The following is a 15,867-nucleotide window of genomic DNA, read 5'->3' on the forward strand; positions in this document are numbered from 1 at the left end:
AGACGTAATATCACACTAACTATCAATCAACCTCTTTAACACGAGGGAAGGCACATTATTTTGTCAAGAAAACCAGTCGACAAGTCACGTAGGTTCTAATGTCGTGCGGTGTCGGACGATCCCCTTACCTCACATGCCATCATGCAAGGGACCCTTGGATAACCATACGTTTATAAAGAAAACCGCTGGAGATACGTCAAATATTGAGAGAGTAATAACATTGTTGATGTTGGTCTTGACTTAATATGCTATTAAAAAGTGGTTTAAATTTTGTTAGACCTGCGGTAGTAAGTGTTAAATATTAGCATTCCATAGGGAGAATAGTTCCTCATATATTTACTTGTGATTATGTCAACTATGAAAAATGTAGGTATATTGCATGGATTATGGAGGGTCAAATCAGTTGAAAAACAAAACATAAATCTTTCTGGAATTCAATATAAATTCAAACTCAAAAATCCGAGAAACAGAAAAAGAAAAAACAATAACAAAGCTCTGTCTTTCAGAATATCTAATCCACTCTTTTACTTCAATTTACAAAAATCTTTTATTCCTGAAGGACACTGAAGAAATTCACCATCAATATCTGATGGTATATTCCTCCCCTAAGTATCAGTGACAAAACCAGACAGAGGGCAACAATTAGCAGGCAACAAAACAAAAGCGATCTAATCGCAAGCTCACGTCTAGACACGGTGTGAAACTTTGACAAGTAAATTAGATTTTGTCTGAGTGTAACAGAAACCATCACTGAGCACTTATCGAGATGCACTTAGTGCGAGTTTCCGTTTGTAAACTGGACACGACACGGTTTTATTGGGAAGTTTTTGGAGAGATAGAGACTGATTTTTTGGGATTTGAGTAGAATTGTTTACCAGTAAAGTATACTCGAAGTCAAGGACAGCTTTTTATAAATCTGTGAATTGGTATTTTGTACAGATTTTACTAATTCATATTGAGCAATTTACTTTGGTATGATACGTTATATGAATCAGTGTTTTAATCCTAACTGAAACACAGGTTTTTAGTAGAAATATTGGTGTATGAGTTCATAAAAAAACATAGCTACTTAGCATTTAGCAAGCCATAATTTGACAAACACCTTTTAAAATAAGTAAATAATAATCATTTTGGGAATGTCGTGCCGTGCAACAACGTTCAGTAATAACGAAATGCAACAGATTCCGATATCAAGGCGATACGGTTATACCGTCTCGTGGAATCCATACAAACGTTGTATTATATTTATTGGTTCAATATACACTTAAATATATGTTCTATTCGAAACTCACTCGGTATTACTATTCGAGTATTGTCTTTGAAAATAATATTATGTACTTTATTATGATCGCCTATTTTTATACATAGATGCTGTTATAGGAACTACGGTTTCAGCTATAGTGAGTCTAGACTTTATAAAATGCGCATTTAGTCAAAAAATGCATATAAAACAAATGTATCTTTAAAGTAAATCATTCAGGACAGTCAGCAGCAGACGGAGTGAGGACTGCATAGCTGTAAAACAAGTCTAAGACTATGAAAAACAATTTTCTTATCGTTGCACTTGACATTTCAAATAAGTAAAATAAAAACCTTAACATTCAAGTTTTCACGCATAAACGGCACCAAAAACCTTTTACAGCGAAAGTAATCAAGAGTCGCCATAAAAACAAAAACAAGAAACTACCAACTGCAAACGACACTAAATGTTTACTGTACTTTCTTTCATTTTACTACTAAACTTTGTTAATTTACCAAAGGGATTAATGACTGTGTAAAATTTCATTTACTAAAGCACTTAAGTTTAGAAGGATTTAGAAATGCACCTGCTACGTGTAATGGCTGAACGTCTGTTAAAACGTCTTGTTTATGTTGTTAGAATCATAGCTGCACTGGGTTTTGGTTAATCTATGTAAATTACAGGTTTGCTACATTAGTATAATGTTCTAATTACAGATAATTATCTAGATTGAGGATTATAACTTTAATGAGTTGTCAGATTTAATCCTTAGAAAGGGACTAATGGGAATGTTACTATAATATATTTATTAACTCATATATGTTGTTTATAATAGCGCTTAAGTTTTCTGAAAGTTCATAAACGACGGTAAGACATATTATGTAAAAAAATAGATTACTGACACTAACACTTGTTAAATATTTCAAAATATACTGTATTTAAACATTCACGTGATTGCTAAATTCCGTACATTATTTTTATTCTAATACAACTTTGTTTTGCCAAATTCTACGCGACTAAAATCAATTGCGGTACAGTCAATAACAATTATAATATTACTATCTATCTCGTTATACATCGCTCTAGACAATATCGTGTTGGTATTTCAACATTATACTTACTTTATACTCAACAAAAGGAAATCCCTTGATCTAGTTTTTCAAGTTTGCTGACTTTGTAATGTTAGAGAAAGCAGAATTTACTTGTTTATTATCCTGTTCTTGTGGAGAAAGCTGGTACAAACTTGCGTAGTGTAAAGTTTTCCGATAACGTATTAATTTTATACCTCATTATATGAAACATGGTTTGTTACTTGTTTAATGGTCTTATGGAGATCGTTAGAATTTTTCATAAGAAAATTATGCGTAACACGATTAAGATGCATGCTAGAGTAGTCCCTAGACAGTGTTAGTGCATTGACTAAAAAGGTCCACGTGACGTCAGAGCTTTGTTTATAGCCTTGTCTAGTTATTAACAATTATTACAAAAACATATTTTACAAATCGTGTATTTTTCGTATATAAGAAGATATATAAAACCTCTGTAACAAATTCAAGTAAATAAAACATGACTCGGAAAACATTGGGATTGAAAGATATCATTTTCAAATTAAATTAAAATTAATATTATTGTAAAAGAAAACCCTAATACAGTTTTCACAGCTCATATTCAAAGGTTGCATAAATCGAGGGACAAAGCAGTTTCGCACACAATAACAATCAATACTCATTGAATCCCCAACACATTTAAGCTTTCAAAGCATTGAAGATAATAGACATGGACGAGAAGACCAATTATAAATTAGCAGAACCCTACAAGAATGGCCCTGTCTCCACGAGTTGAAATTCCAATTTGTCATAGAACGTATTACGTTGGACGTGGCTAACAAAAGCTGGTTTGTTCCTTGTTCGACTGGGGTTAGAGTGGACATACGATTTTCAGTACTGTGGACCTGTCGGATATTGTTTGGGGAACATATTTTAGACTAATTTTCCATTTTTTTGAGTCAATTGAATTACCTCCTAAGCAGTGTTTAGGAAGCTGTTATTAATGCTGCTTTTTTATATAGAATTTAAGCTAAATCCCGTAGTGTCGGTAGTTTTATTTGGAGTAATAATTAAAGTTTTGCGTTACTATTGTTATTTTTTACATATCAAAGAATTGAAAGTACTTTCTCAAATACAGCGCGCAGTCAAAATATTTTTGTATACTATCAAAAAACTGTAAATAAAAGCACAACATTAAGCACAGTGAAAAGATAGTTGGAATTTGGCAGCGCATTTAGTTTCAAACCATTTGTGCTAACCCCAGAAGCCTTTATTCGTTCTTAACAGTTGCTTTCATTGTTGAGGCTTCATCTGCAGCCGAGATGCGGGCGCGATACAAATTGTACCCTTTTCTGTTCACTAATAGGATTTGGATTTTATTGTGTTAGATTGTAATTGTAACTCGCTTGGGACAGCTACGTTTAGTTGTTGTACAGAATTGTTAAACGGCTGGCGAGGTTTCTATGCTGAATAGTGATTATGGCAATACGGTAATGTTAAGAGGAGTGCTATAAGCGCTTGCAATTAGATTATTTAAGAGGATCTTAATTTCTTAAGCTGAATTGTAATTGAACTCATCGTTTGTTAATGCTACAAAATTAATGTTGATCTACGTACAAAAAGGAAATAAAAAAGAAACATTTCAATATTTTCTCATCTCTATAATTTTATTCGTTTCACGTGCGCATGGCGCTATTAAACACTTTCAATAGCCATTCATTACTGCATTTCTCATCAGCTAATTGATATTTTTTCCACTCAAGGCTATTAATTTTTAGTATGGAATGCTATACGTTTTAAAATTTCATCGTACTCGATGAGTTACGAGCGAACTCCAGCCAAAACAATAACACGACGACCTTTTATATTGTGTATGCAAAATAATTACGGACACAATAATCGCGCAAATGTTGCTCTCAGCCCAATGAACGTGGAAACGATCAACTTATTATTTTTCGATTCAGCACAACAGTGCGTGTAATCGGCCGTTCAATTGCCACTTTAACCTTTAATTACACGCAGTAAGGTCGTTAATTGTATAGAAATGTTGATACACAATATCACAGGTTACAATACAACCATAAGCTCCAATAAAGCTTTTGTTTGTTAGGCTGTGCACCCTTTCTCATATTGTTCCATGCGAGCGGTTTCATGTGTTTGCTCAATCTAATTGCTACTCAGTCATTGTGGGTATCCATCTGTATGAAATCATATTGCGAATGGAAAACCCGTGTGCATTTGTTAGCTCGTGGTCGCTGATACGCCGGTATTAATTTTATAATACTGTACTGCGTGTATTTGTAAAACAGGGGGGACTGCCTCCACTTTTCCGTGAATGGATTCTGTTACGAATTTGGTTGAAGTTTCTGCCTCTGGACACTTTGTCTTGAAGGTTGACCCTATAAATTTTAAAAGTTTTCGACATGATCAATGAAGGTAGTGTACTTCTAAATAAATATCCTTAGAGACTGAACAATTTGCGACTAGTTACATCTTATTTTGGTTTCTAGTATAATGTAGGTATTATATTCTATCCGAAAAAATATTAATCCGAAAGATATCATGTCAGACTGATCAGAGCTAATTAATTGAGTTACGTACTATTTTACCAAGTTTTTAATAAAATTAAGGACACGGAAAATGAATACTAATATCTATAAAAACTCGCAGCTAAAACCAGGAAAGATTACATTGAAAGCGTATCCAGGAAGAGCTTTAATAAAAGGAAAAGTATAAATAAAGCATGAATAACCCTATTCAAAGAAGCTGAGAGTTCTAAATGAACAAGTATGTTGAATGAAGAATTTAATTAAAAATCAGATTCCATTCATAAAATTCTTCCTTGAAATATTGTTCGTGTTCTTTATAACAGGCTGCATTGGCGATTATGCGGATGTCTCGTAGTGAGATTATTTCGTAGTTCTTCGTCGATATTTTCCCGGAGCTACTTAGAGGTGTTTGCTCGTGCGACTTTATTCTCGGCGACGACAATACGCTTCTTTCGGTGGGAGCTAGTGGAGTACTTTTTTATGTTGCGAGTTGAGTCGCAAGTTGAGTTGAGGAAAATTCGCCTAATATGGAAGTTATTAGAATACATTTAGTATAGATCTGTAGCAAATATGTTTTCTTGTAGACAAGTAGATCAGACACCTTAATCCTACCTATTTTTTTGTTACCACTTCTCATAAAATTCGTGTCATTGTCGCGACACCTATCTCCATTATCAATCCTCGATTGTAATAATACTTAAGATATTCCTAAGCTTATATTTAAATCTTACCTACATCATATTATCTTCTAGAAAACTAACATGAAATCGTGTGCAATAAAATCTTTTATATCATAACGATTCTAGGTATTTCTCTGTGACAGTTTCCATTTGCTGTTACATTTACCTATAGTATGGTTTAATTTAATATGCGCCGTTACCAACTAGGTTACCGGAATACTCCGTCTGAGATAGTCTTAGACGATGATCCGCTTATATTAACTTTGTTTAAGAACGATTGGCTTAGTGCTTGAGGGAAATCACTTCAAGTATTTCTAAGTGACTTTAGATTTTGTTAGGTTTATCATACTGTTTTGTTGTTGTATAATTTGTTAGAAAATTGTTTAAAGTCACCGTGTTAATAAATGCTTAAGAACACTTTTTAAGGTAGATTACTGTATTGAATGTGCTAAAACGAATTGCGAGAAGTACGAACAATTTCCTACTTCACGACTGGACATAAATGAGTCTGATGATCGGTCGGACAAAAAGTTATTTCTGATATAAAAAAGACTTTTGAAAAAATTACAATCTTTGGCCAATTCACTAATGTATTTTCTCTTACATATTTATCCACATAATTTCATCCAAATTATACGAACGCACTTCGAAACATTTCCGAACGATTACTTCTGTATTTATAGAGCAGTACATCGACCGGGTAAGTACAACCCGTCTGTTTGGCAAACAGTAGGCCCCTCATATTTGATCACTTTAATTGGTTCGCCTCTTCCTCGCTCCTAATGAATAAGGAATGATATCGTATGCGAGTAAATGCACAAGTAATTACGTCGAGTTGTTGGCAATGTCAACATAATTCAATTATTTTAGGTTGAGAGTTATTATTAGATATGCTTTGGACTGTGTTGATGGCTCGAAGAGTGACAGTTGTGACGTTTTATGAGTGTAAAGTTCATTTTCATATGTTTAAAGGCAGTTGGGGTAATTAAGACGATATATTTAGGGGAAGTCCGGGAGAGTTGAACCACTTTTTGTTTAAAGTATCGTAATTTTCTTTAAATAAGACTTAGGGATTCCATTATAGTATTAAAAATTAGCTTATTTATTTGGGTTTACTTACGCGTAGTAATTTTATGGCTTTTATAATACTGTAATATGTTATACATACTTCAATGAAAAATGGAATATGAGTCAAGTCTCCCCACCCCAAGGGACACTTGACCAGGGGTATGGGGAGAGTTGATCATGGATTTTTATAGGAGATATTAAAAAATATACAGCTTAAATCGCATATTTATTCCAATAAACAACAAAAATAAAACTAAAATTATAAAGAAACACAGTTATCTACTGTGTATTTAACAGAAAAACTTCTTATTAAACAATTCAAGACAAAATAATTATTGTATCCTTTTATTAGCACGAGATAAGCTTGGTGGCTTCAGGTGTTCTTAAGATAACTCCTCGATTTCAGGAAAGAAAACCACAAAACCAGTCTTTTCCAGCGGCATGGTTTCTTGACCAGCTTTCAGGAAACTTTTTTGAATTTACTGTGGCGAAATCAGAAGCTAATTGCATCGTTTGCTTTCTAGTCAGGCCGCAATGCACTTTACTGCCTAATCTATACGTATAATAAAATTATAACAACCTCATGTCATTGTCTGTACATTATAGATATTAAAGAAAAACTAAGACGGATCTTCATACAACCAAGAGATGCCAAAAATATGATTTAAATACGCTTTTCACGCAAAAACTTGATGAATGAAAAACTTTGATGATTTTTTTTGTTATATAGTCCTCACTAACATATTGGCTATCTTTTTTTATTCATCCAATTAACCTGTAATAAAAAAATAATATTTAACGTAATAAAACAAGCAAAACACAAACCAAACACCAAAATCTGTCACATAAACACTGTAGAGGGAGAGTTGAACCCCTGAGCATGTCTCCCTACCTCACCATGGTGCAACTCTCCCGCATATACTACATCGACATAAATCTTGTTTCATAAAAAAACTATGAAATCTTAGCGAAAAAACACTAAGCGTACGTCAAACTATAATAATCAGGCTACATTATAGTAGCAATACACAATACATACCTCTATAAACACCTCCGTAATCACAAAACGCTAAAAATAAATAAAAACCACTTCGCAATAACAAAAACACCTTTTCGAACCTGATAGCCAAACAAACAGACTATTGAAAAAAATGGTTGCGTGGTTGTCAATGGTCTCACGTGTGCTACCAATGACCGAAATGACGTTTCATTAGCGTGTAATTTAAATCGAATTTTTAAATGTGGTTCAACTCTCCCACCTGTGCAAGTCTCCCGGATTCCCCCTACTGTTTGTTTTGTAATGTAAAATAAGTTCTTTCTTTATTTTGATTCTTTATTTATGGTAACAGCACGTGTCAACTTATTCTTGCATTAATTTATACAGTGTCGGCGTGACAGGTATTATCATCTCATATTGTTAATGTGGAATGTGGTATTTTTTACACGTATTGAATAAAAATGCGAAAAATACTCTTCGCTAAACCAATTTGCACGAGGTTCAAAGACTAGGCCACTATCTCTTCAAATATGGTTATAATCCTCTACGATGATCAACTATATTCCAACTCCACATCTCTTAACACCCAATTATCACTTCAATTATAATATTAGGAATAGTTAATCGTCGCGGCTCACGGAGTCAATGGGCCGATACCAGACAGTCTTAGTTCAACTAATCTTGAGTCTAGAGCTTAATCTGAGAGATTTGCAGTCGACTGCGGGCACTGAGAGAAATTTACTACGATGCATGTTCTAGTGTTCGTTGCGCGAGAATTTGTCTGTAGTTGAAAGATGAATGCTGATAAGCGACATATTTAATTTGAGGAAATTTTAAGCCACACTGATTATTGGGTATCTTGCCATCTTTCGGTTAAAGCTTAAAACAAATTCTACTCGTTTAAGTTAATCTATCCTCAGCATAGTACATACGTATCTTAGTAAATCGGGCGCAAATATTGTACATATAAATAACTATGTCAACGGAAAGAAGAATATAACTTTAACACATTATGTACATTATATTCACATATTACCTTGTTATTTTTTTGCCTCGCATTTTTATAAACCTTTTTCAGTTATCAACATCTAACTACGTTACAACTCCCCAACAAATCATCACTTTATAACCTCAGATATAAGTTCCGTTCTTCAATCTCGGATTAAACTAGCTCAAGCAAGTCGGCCTTAAGTTGGCCTGGCCGTGTGCCTAATAGTACGGCCATTACAGCCTCACTGGTAGGATCATGTGAGGTCCCGGATAGTTCATGCGTTCTATCCTTAGCTTAAACTTGTCCGCTACTAAATTCTTCCGGGCAAGGTGTCCGGATTACCTCGTGTGACGGTTTACGAGTTAATTGCTTAAGGTGGTGTTCAGGGATTTTTGGACGTACGGTAAAGCTATTAATGGCTTTTGAGAGAAAGTTTATTAGTGCTTGTGAGTTTTGTTTATTGCGTTGATGGGTTTGGAGTTGCAAAGAAAATATTACTTCAAATTTTTTGGACGGTTTTTTCTTTGTTTGTTTACTGACTTGCGTATTATATGTAAAACTAGACAAAAATAACCAATTAAGTCTACCTTGTGAATTTAATACGGATAATCTTTAGGCCATATTATATACATTTAAATATAATGATTAACTAAACAACAGTGTACAAAATGGTCAAATATTAATTATCTTAAACTGTTTCCAATTTTGTTTAGATACTCCATCACACAGAACAATCGCAAAGAAATTAATAGAGCAATTTAAATAATTTTATTAGGGTTGTCCAAATACAAAGCGGTGCACGTTGCAGCGACAACTGCAGGGCATCGCATGGGCCCTCTTTGTATGCTAATATACTGTTTTAACACAATAGGGCTGCCTCGTAAAAACTGTACGCTCTCTAAACATTGTGCAAGGAATTGTCTTTTTAAATGTCTGTTAATTGTCTGTGTTCTCTTTTTTAATAAACCTTTTTAATTATTCTTACCTGCCAGATTTGTGGAAATTATTTTTAATTTACTTTTACGTGTACGATTGTTTAAATTGTATCTAATGACATAAGTAGTTAAAAGAGTTACCCCCAGTTTCTAAGTACATTTAGCGGTAATTTATCTATTCAATAGCGTTTTTTATACATGTTCTTAAAGCTATTGAATAGATAAGCTACTGCTTAAAAGTAAAGTTTCGATTTAGCAAAGACACATTAAAGATTTTATTGTTCTACAAATGCATTCTGACTAAGTCTGCTAATAAAAGCCTTTATACTCATACATAAAAGTTTATCTGAAACATGATAAAATCATTACTTCCTATCAGAAAAAAACAAATTTTCCGATTAAACACTTCAAATGTTAGCATTGGCTGTTATTTGAAGAATAACATTCTCTATTTCATCATTAACCATTCCTGCAACTACTTTCCGTCCATAATGCTTATTTATTTACAAAGCTTTTCCTAGTAACGTTAATTGTAAGTAAGCTATAACTAAAACGATAGCAGCTTAGTGCAGTAACGAGAGGGGAGAGGACCGGAGTGTTGTATGGGAATGGCAGAAGACTAATGGTAGCATAATTAGGATTGGTTGGTTATGTAGAGTGACTGTGTTGTAAGACGAATATAGTAATAATGCTACTACTTCAAAATTGCCCCCGCATTTGTGGTGATAAGTAGCCATACATAAGTTGTAATGTGATATTATTATCGATAGTCTTCTTGAATGGGTGTTAGTATTTTTGTAGTTCAAGCAATTTTTACAATACGTATCGTTGATTTAGAGATGACTTGGCCATGTAAAGTGAAAATATATTAATGGTTTGTTGCATTCTATATTATTGCATACTCAATAAATTACAATGGTTATTTAGCATTTTACAGGCGATCATGTATAAAACCCGAAAACTTATAAAATAAAATACAAAAAGAAAACTCTGAAATTAATTACCAAGCCACTTCATCATGAATAATATGAATACATTCAAAAATACAAAAACAAGTTTTAAAATTGTTGTTTAAGAAAGTTTCTGATTGTATAATAGTTAAGTACGACACAGCCCTGTATATTGTATCTCCTTTTATGCGAAGTTAGAATTGGTGCCCTATGAATACTCGTTATTTTTGAATTCATAACATGGACAATATCAATAATACAGGTTGTACTATTAATATTTATAGCGGTGACCTTTTGTATTTGTTGCAAACTTGTGCATGTATCCTTGATTATATGATAAGCAATAGAAATTGGATTTTAATAACTGTAGTTTTCTGATATGGTAGTGTAGGCAATCGACAACGTTTCTTGTTTCCTAGTTGGGATGGAGAATGCCTGATTTTCTTAGAAAAGGTCCCGGTAGACCCCAGGATTTGATTAATTGCCCAGTTATACTGCTGAGTTGAGTTCAATGCCATGTAATAAATCCAAATATTTTAATTCTTCACATTTCTCCTTTAAATGTATGTTTTTATAGCCGAGTGAGTTAAGTTGGTAGTTAGTGTACAAATTTGCGTTATACTAAAATCATTCAAATAAAATAAAATCAGAACTTCACAACTCATTATATACCCAAAGTTACACTACAGACTTAATGAAAATCTGTTTATTAAAATACTACTTAACTGATCAATTTTGTTCTGTTTGTGAATAATATACAGTCTAGATATCATTAAGGCTACACACGTACCTAATCAAATTAATCATGTGCCTTGATAACGTTATATGTGATTTAAGAGGTCATATCGATATACGTGAGGCGAGTTCTCGAACACAATTAGACGCCTTTGAAACTTACTCGGCTGTATTTTATCAAAGTTAGTAGACTGTTTCAAACTATAGTTTATAGTAGTCATTTGTATTGTAGGAATTGGTTTGATTTGTTTTATTGCTCCAGAATGTAGGAGCAGTTAATGTAAAGATTTTAACGGAAAAGAGTAGGAAAAATCATTTTGTAAAAGTATAACGGCTATAGCTGGTTTGATGTGATGATTGAGTTGAGGCTTTCATAGCGCATATTGTTTTAGAGTAGTTTGGCTTTTTCATGTATTTGATGAGGGAAACTACGCATAGCAAAAGTTTATTTTATTGTGGGTTTACTTTGCTGATGTGACCTCATCACAACCTCTAATAAAACTAATCTATTACGTATGCGGGGTAACGAACTCACCACACCCATTTCATGTTTGTAAATCTAAATAGAATTTGAAATGGCAAACGCCCTCACAGACGTTTTAAACTGTATATTTCAAATAGAAAACGAACTTAAAATGTGAACTTCCCTTCAAATCTTCGCCAATTTGACGCAAGATTGATTCAATTGAGTTCCACCATTTCCATTCTGTATGCAACCGGATAATACTTCAAGAGTTTCGGCTCGATGTTCCCACCATTATACCAGGATCTCTTATGCCTTTCACTTCACAAACAAATACAACTACTGTACGGAGACGAATAGTAATTGATAGAGGTCTCAGTTAGTTGGATGCTTTCATGTCTCCTGACATTTGAGGAGCCGAGAATCGCCCAAAGCGGACCCCTTTTTAGGGCGTGAAATTGAATCTTGTTGCGGATGAAGGGTGCACAGAAAACTTAAATATTTAAGGGGGAATTACCATCTAGAGAGGCAGCCCGACGATTCGTAGGTAAGGTATTAATTTTACGAGCCCCATTGTAACCGTAGACAGGGATGTATGAACTCGTTAAGTTCTAACAGTCGTTTGTAGACAGGATTTGGCTTTATGGTCGGGCGGGGTGTTTAAGAGTTGACTTTCAGTGTGCAGTTTGAATTAATTAAAATTAGTGAAATTTCGAGGGTGTTACACATTTCCCCAGTGTGCGACACAGCTGATGAGATTGCGTGGTCGCTCGTAAAAAGTTTAAATCAGATTGTGTGAGAGTGGCGGCGAAAGTTTTTCATAAGCCGTACATTAACTTGTAGCTGCGAATGCGCGACTGTGATGAGCACGCGATGAAGTGATTTGTTCGTTTAGGAATTTAGTTGCGTGATACTTCCTTTATTTTCCATTATTGTGACAATAGATACATGTGCCCACTTTTTACTAGTGCAAAAAAATTACGGTACATTTTTACATTTCTGGCCAACACAAGAGATCAACTTCACCCAAAATTATCACCAGAAATCCTTTCAACATAAAACGACGAAGTTGTTATGCGTCTTTTGCTGACCTACGAAGACGACAAATAAGCAAAATCAATAAAGTACTTCATAAGTTCCACCCTTTTGTTTACTAAGACACACTTAATACTCGAATTTCGATGGTAACTCTATAATCAAATTTGGCACCGATACAATTGTCTTTGAAGACCGCTATCGAGAACGGGACGCGTTATATCGCTGTATTTACAAAAAAAAAGACACAATCCGACTGCTAAAATACAGCCAGTACCAAAATCCTCCAACATAGCATTTTTAATATAAATATATGGCCGTGCATTTGATTCATGGCGACGTCTATGAAAACGGATGTTAGTACAACCGCAACGATTGAACGGAGAGCACGTACAGGTACTGCGATAGCCAGGGGTAGTGGCGTATCTTCCCCTGGGAAGTCAATTTCATTAATACTGCGGTCGGTACCCTTCTAGGGAGGCGTACATTTTTAAACATATTAACTGTAATTGAATACCTGCTCTGCAATGAATTAAGATTAAGGTGTCTCGGTTCCGGTTTTTTGTTGCACCCCTGGGTTCTCTTTTTTTTAAAGGCAGGTTTCTTTCTAACTTTGTAAATATTATTTGACTTTTATCGCACTAGGTAGTCTGTATGTGCGCTCATATAAAATCAAAAGATTATATGTTTTTCTTTTATGTTACGTTAAAGTAGCGCGTAAGTATTAATTATTACAGAGATTGCTTTAATAAAACATTCAGAATGCATCTAGACTTGTCGCAGGCTTCACGCGCATAAAACTGTATAAAACACCAATAAAGAACAATTTCCCCAGTGACCTATAATTAGAAAACAAAGTATTCAAAGTCGAACATGCTTTTAAGTCAATGAACACGCGTAATTTTAAAAATTCCCTGCATAATGTACCCAGAGGGTAATTAAGACGCAATTTATTAGCTGACATTCTTTTAAAAAGGGAATAAAAATATAACTAGAATAAATTAGGGGAGGCATTTTTCTTGATACCTTCGGATCTTAAATAAGGCTGCATGTACATATTTCTTCTTAGTAAAGTTAATAAGTTTCCTCTGTTTATTATTCTAGGCGGGGCGCTTGTTGCCACAAAAACATATTTTACGCATAAAGAAAATATGGAGGTTTAAAGAGTTCGAGTTTTTTGTGATGTAGTCTTAAGAGATTACCTTGAAATACTTTCGAAGGGGAGAGGGCGAAAAGAAAATTGTTTTACAGTCGTTTTTATTTCCTAAAGTTGATTATCAAACAAATGTTTGGAGGGTTATTTTGGTGTTTGGATGAAAGTACTTTCAACGACTTTAGCAGCTTCCAGTTGTGGAAAACAATCCTTGAATATCGTTACCAATTATGTTTGCGATTTTCTTTTTCTTATTTCAAGTAAATAATAGTATATCAATCTGCTTTAATGTAGGTTTGCAATTTTATGCTCTTACACATAAACATTTACAAGAATAATGACAACTACGATTTTCTTATTCTTATTTCAAGTAAATAATCGTTTACCAGTCTGCTATAATGTAGCTTTGCAATTTTATGCCCTTATACATAATCATTTTCAAAAAGAATGACAAGATCTTTCCTACAATTACCCACAACAATTACATTCAAATATTTCGATACAAATCATAAATCATTTTTATCATCGTTATCGCACAAGATTATTTAAAAGTGACGTTTAAATAGTTGCCACGATATCATTCGGTATCGGCTTGCCCTAAATGCTTCAGTTTTTTTACACGCGTCGACCCAGTTAGACGTCATGGCTGCAAAGTTCGTGGCTATTATGGCATGCCTTTTGGCTTTAACCCAAGTTAACGGGTTGCAAGTAAATAGTGACGGGAAGATCAAATTACAAGTGGTAACGACTTCCGGCTGTGGCGATACTGTGTCCTTTATCCGCGACCAATTGGCCGGTGCATATGAGCTTTACAAGGATTTTTTGGACGTTGAATTCGTGCCGTGGGGCAGGTCTACTTGGGATGGAGTTGGACAAATTCAATGTCAGTTCCTTGCAGCTGACTGTTGGGCTAATCGTCTCCACAGATGCGCACTGAACATACTGAAGGATGACCAAGAAGCTCAAGTAAAATATATGACTTGTGAATTCAGAGCCCCCTTCCCATCTTTTGTTGGAGGATCTTACGCTTGCGCTCAAGAATCTAATATTAATTTGATTGAGCTTGATCACTGTGTTTCGAATAACCACGACGAGTTGGATAGACAAGCCCAGCTAGCAGCTGCTGAACCAATGAGACTCATCAACTTTGTGCCTGCCATCGTATTCAATGATTCGATTGACTTAGCCTTGCACGAAGCCGCACGATTCAGACTCGCCAGCATGATTTGCTTCGCATTGGCTGAATATCCCGCATCTGGGATAACCAGTTGTCAGATTTAATATGATGTTTTGGAGTGTAAGCATAATACAATAACAGAGTTAAAGTCCCCAATCGACGATTAGAGAACTTTTATCTAAGTTGGCTTCTGTTGGTGCCAGTTTCGTACTAAATGTCCAACTTTTCCTCGCGTTTTAATCGACAAACTTGTGCAATTGGACAATCGCCCAGCGAGATATGGCTAATAGCTGTGTAATTTTTGACGATAAGCTAACTGTAATGGCTACATTTAGTTCCTCAATAGGTGTCGTTTATGTGTTATGTTATCTTTGAATAATAAGTGATAATCGACACGTTTTATGCTTTTGTTGATTAAATGTAATATAAGCGATAATTTATTTTATTTAAAACCCGAGTTTTGATAACACTTCAGAAATAATAAGAAGTTTAAAGCTTGTAGTTGAATATTTTTTGTTAACGAAAATTTTACACTCACATTAAAAACATTTTCCGGAAAGGCTTTAATATATAATAACTGTTTTTATTAAATAAAAGTATCGAATCTTTTATACTCGATTAACACGATGGCTCACTTTATTACAATACCAAATATGGAAGCGTTAATAATATTATTATACGTTTCATTTTTTTGTTTAAAAGTTTATTTGTATTTTACAGACAAGACGATTACAGTGATTATGACTCGTTTATCAATCATATCGTGATTATCAATTTCACGATGCCTAAATTTAAATTAGATATGAATTACTACAGTCTGATTATAAGTATCAATACACATAACACGT

The 15,867-nt window shown here is 34.2% G+C and overlaps 1 protein-coding gene across 1 annotated transcript; it reads left to right on the forward strand.

Annotated features, from left to right (window-relative positions):
• Window positions 1-14,429: 14,429 nt before the first annotated feature.
• LOC142976191 (gamma-interferon-inducible lysosomal thiol reductase-like protein) lies at window positions 14,430-15,455 on the forward strand. The gene has a single exon (XM_076119449.1). The coding sequence runs from the start codon at window positions 14,485-14,487 to the stop codon at window positions 15,121-15,123; it is 639 nt and encodes a 212-aa protein (XP_075975564.1). The 5' UTR covers window positions 14,430-14,484; the 3' UTR covers window positions 15,124-15,455.
• The last annotated feature ends 412 nt before the right edge of the window (window positions 15,456-15,867 follow it).

This window comes from Anticarsia gemmatalis, chromosome 10, assembly GCF_050436995.1.
Source record: "Anticarsia gemmatalis isolate Benzon Research Colony breed Stoneville strain chromosome 10, ilAntGemm2 primary, whole genome shotgun sequence".
Taxonomy (NCBI): Eukaryota; Metazoa; Arthropoda; class Insecta; order Lepidoptera; family Erebidae; genus Anticarsia; species Anticarsia gemmatalis.

Excerpts from the sequence above, each read along its gene's own strand:
- LOC142976191 (XM_076119449.1), top strand. The coding sequence starts at position 14,485 with ATGGCTGCAAAGTTCGTGGCTATTATGGCATGCCTTTTGGCTTTAACC.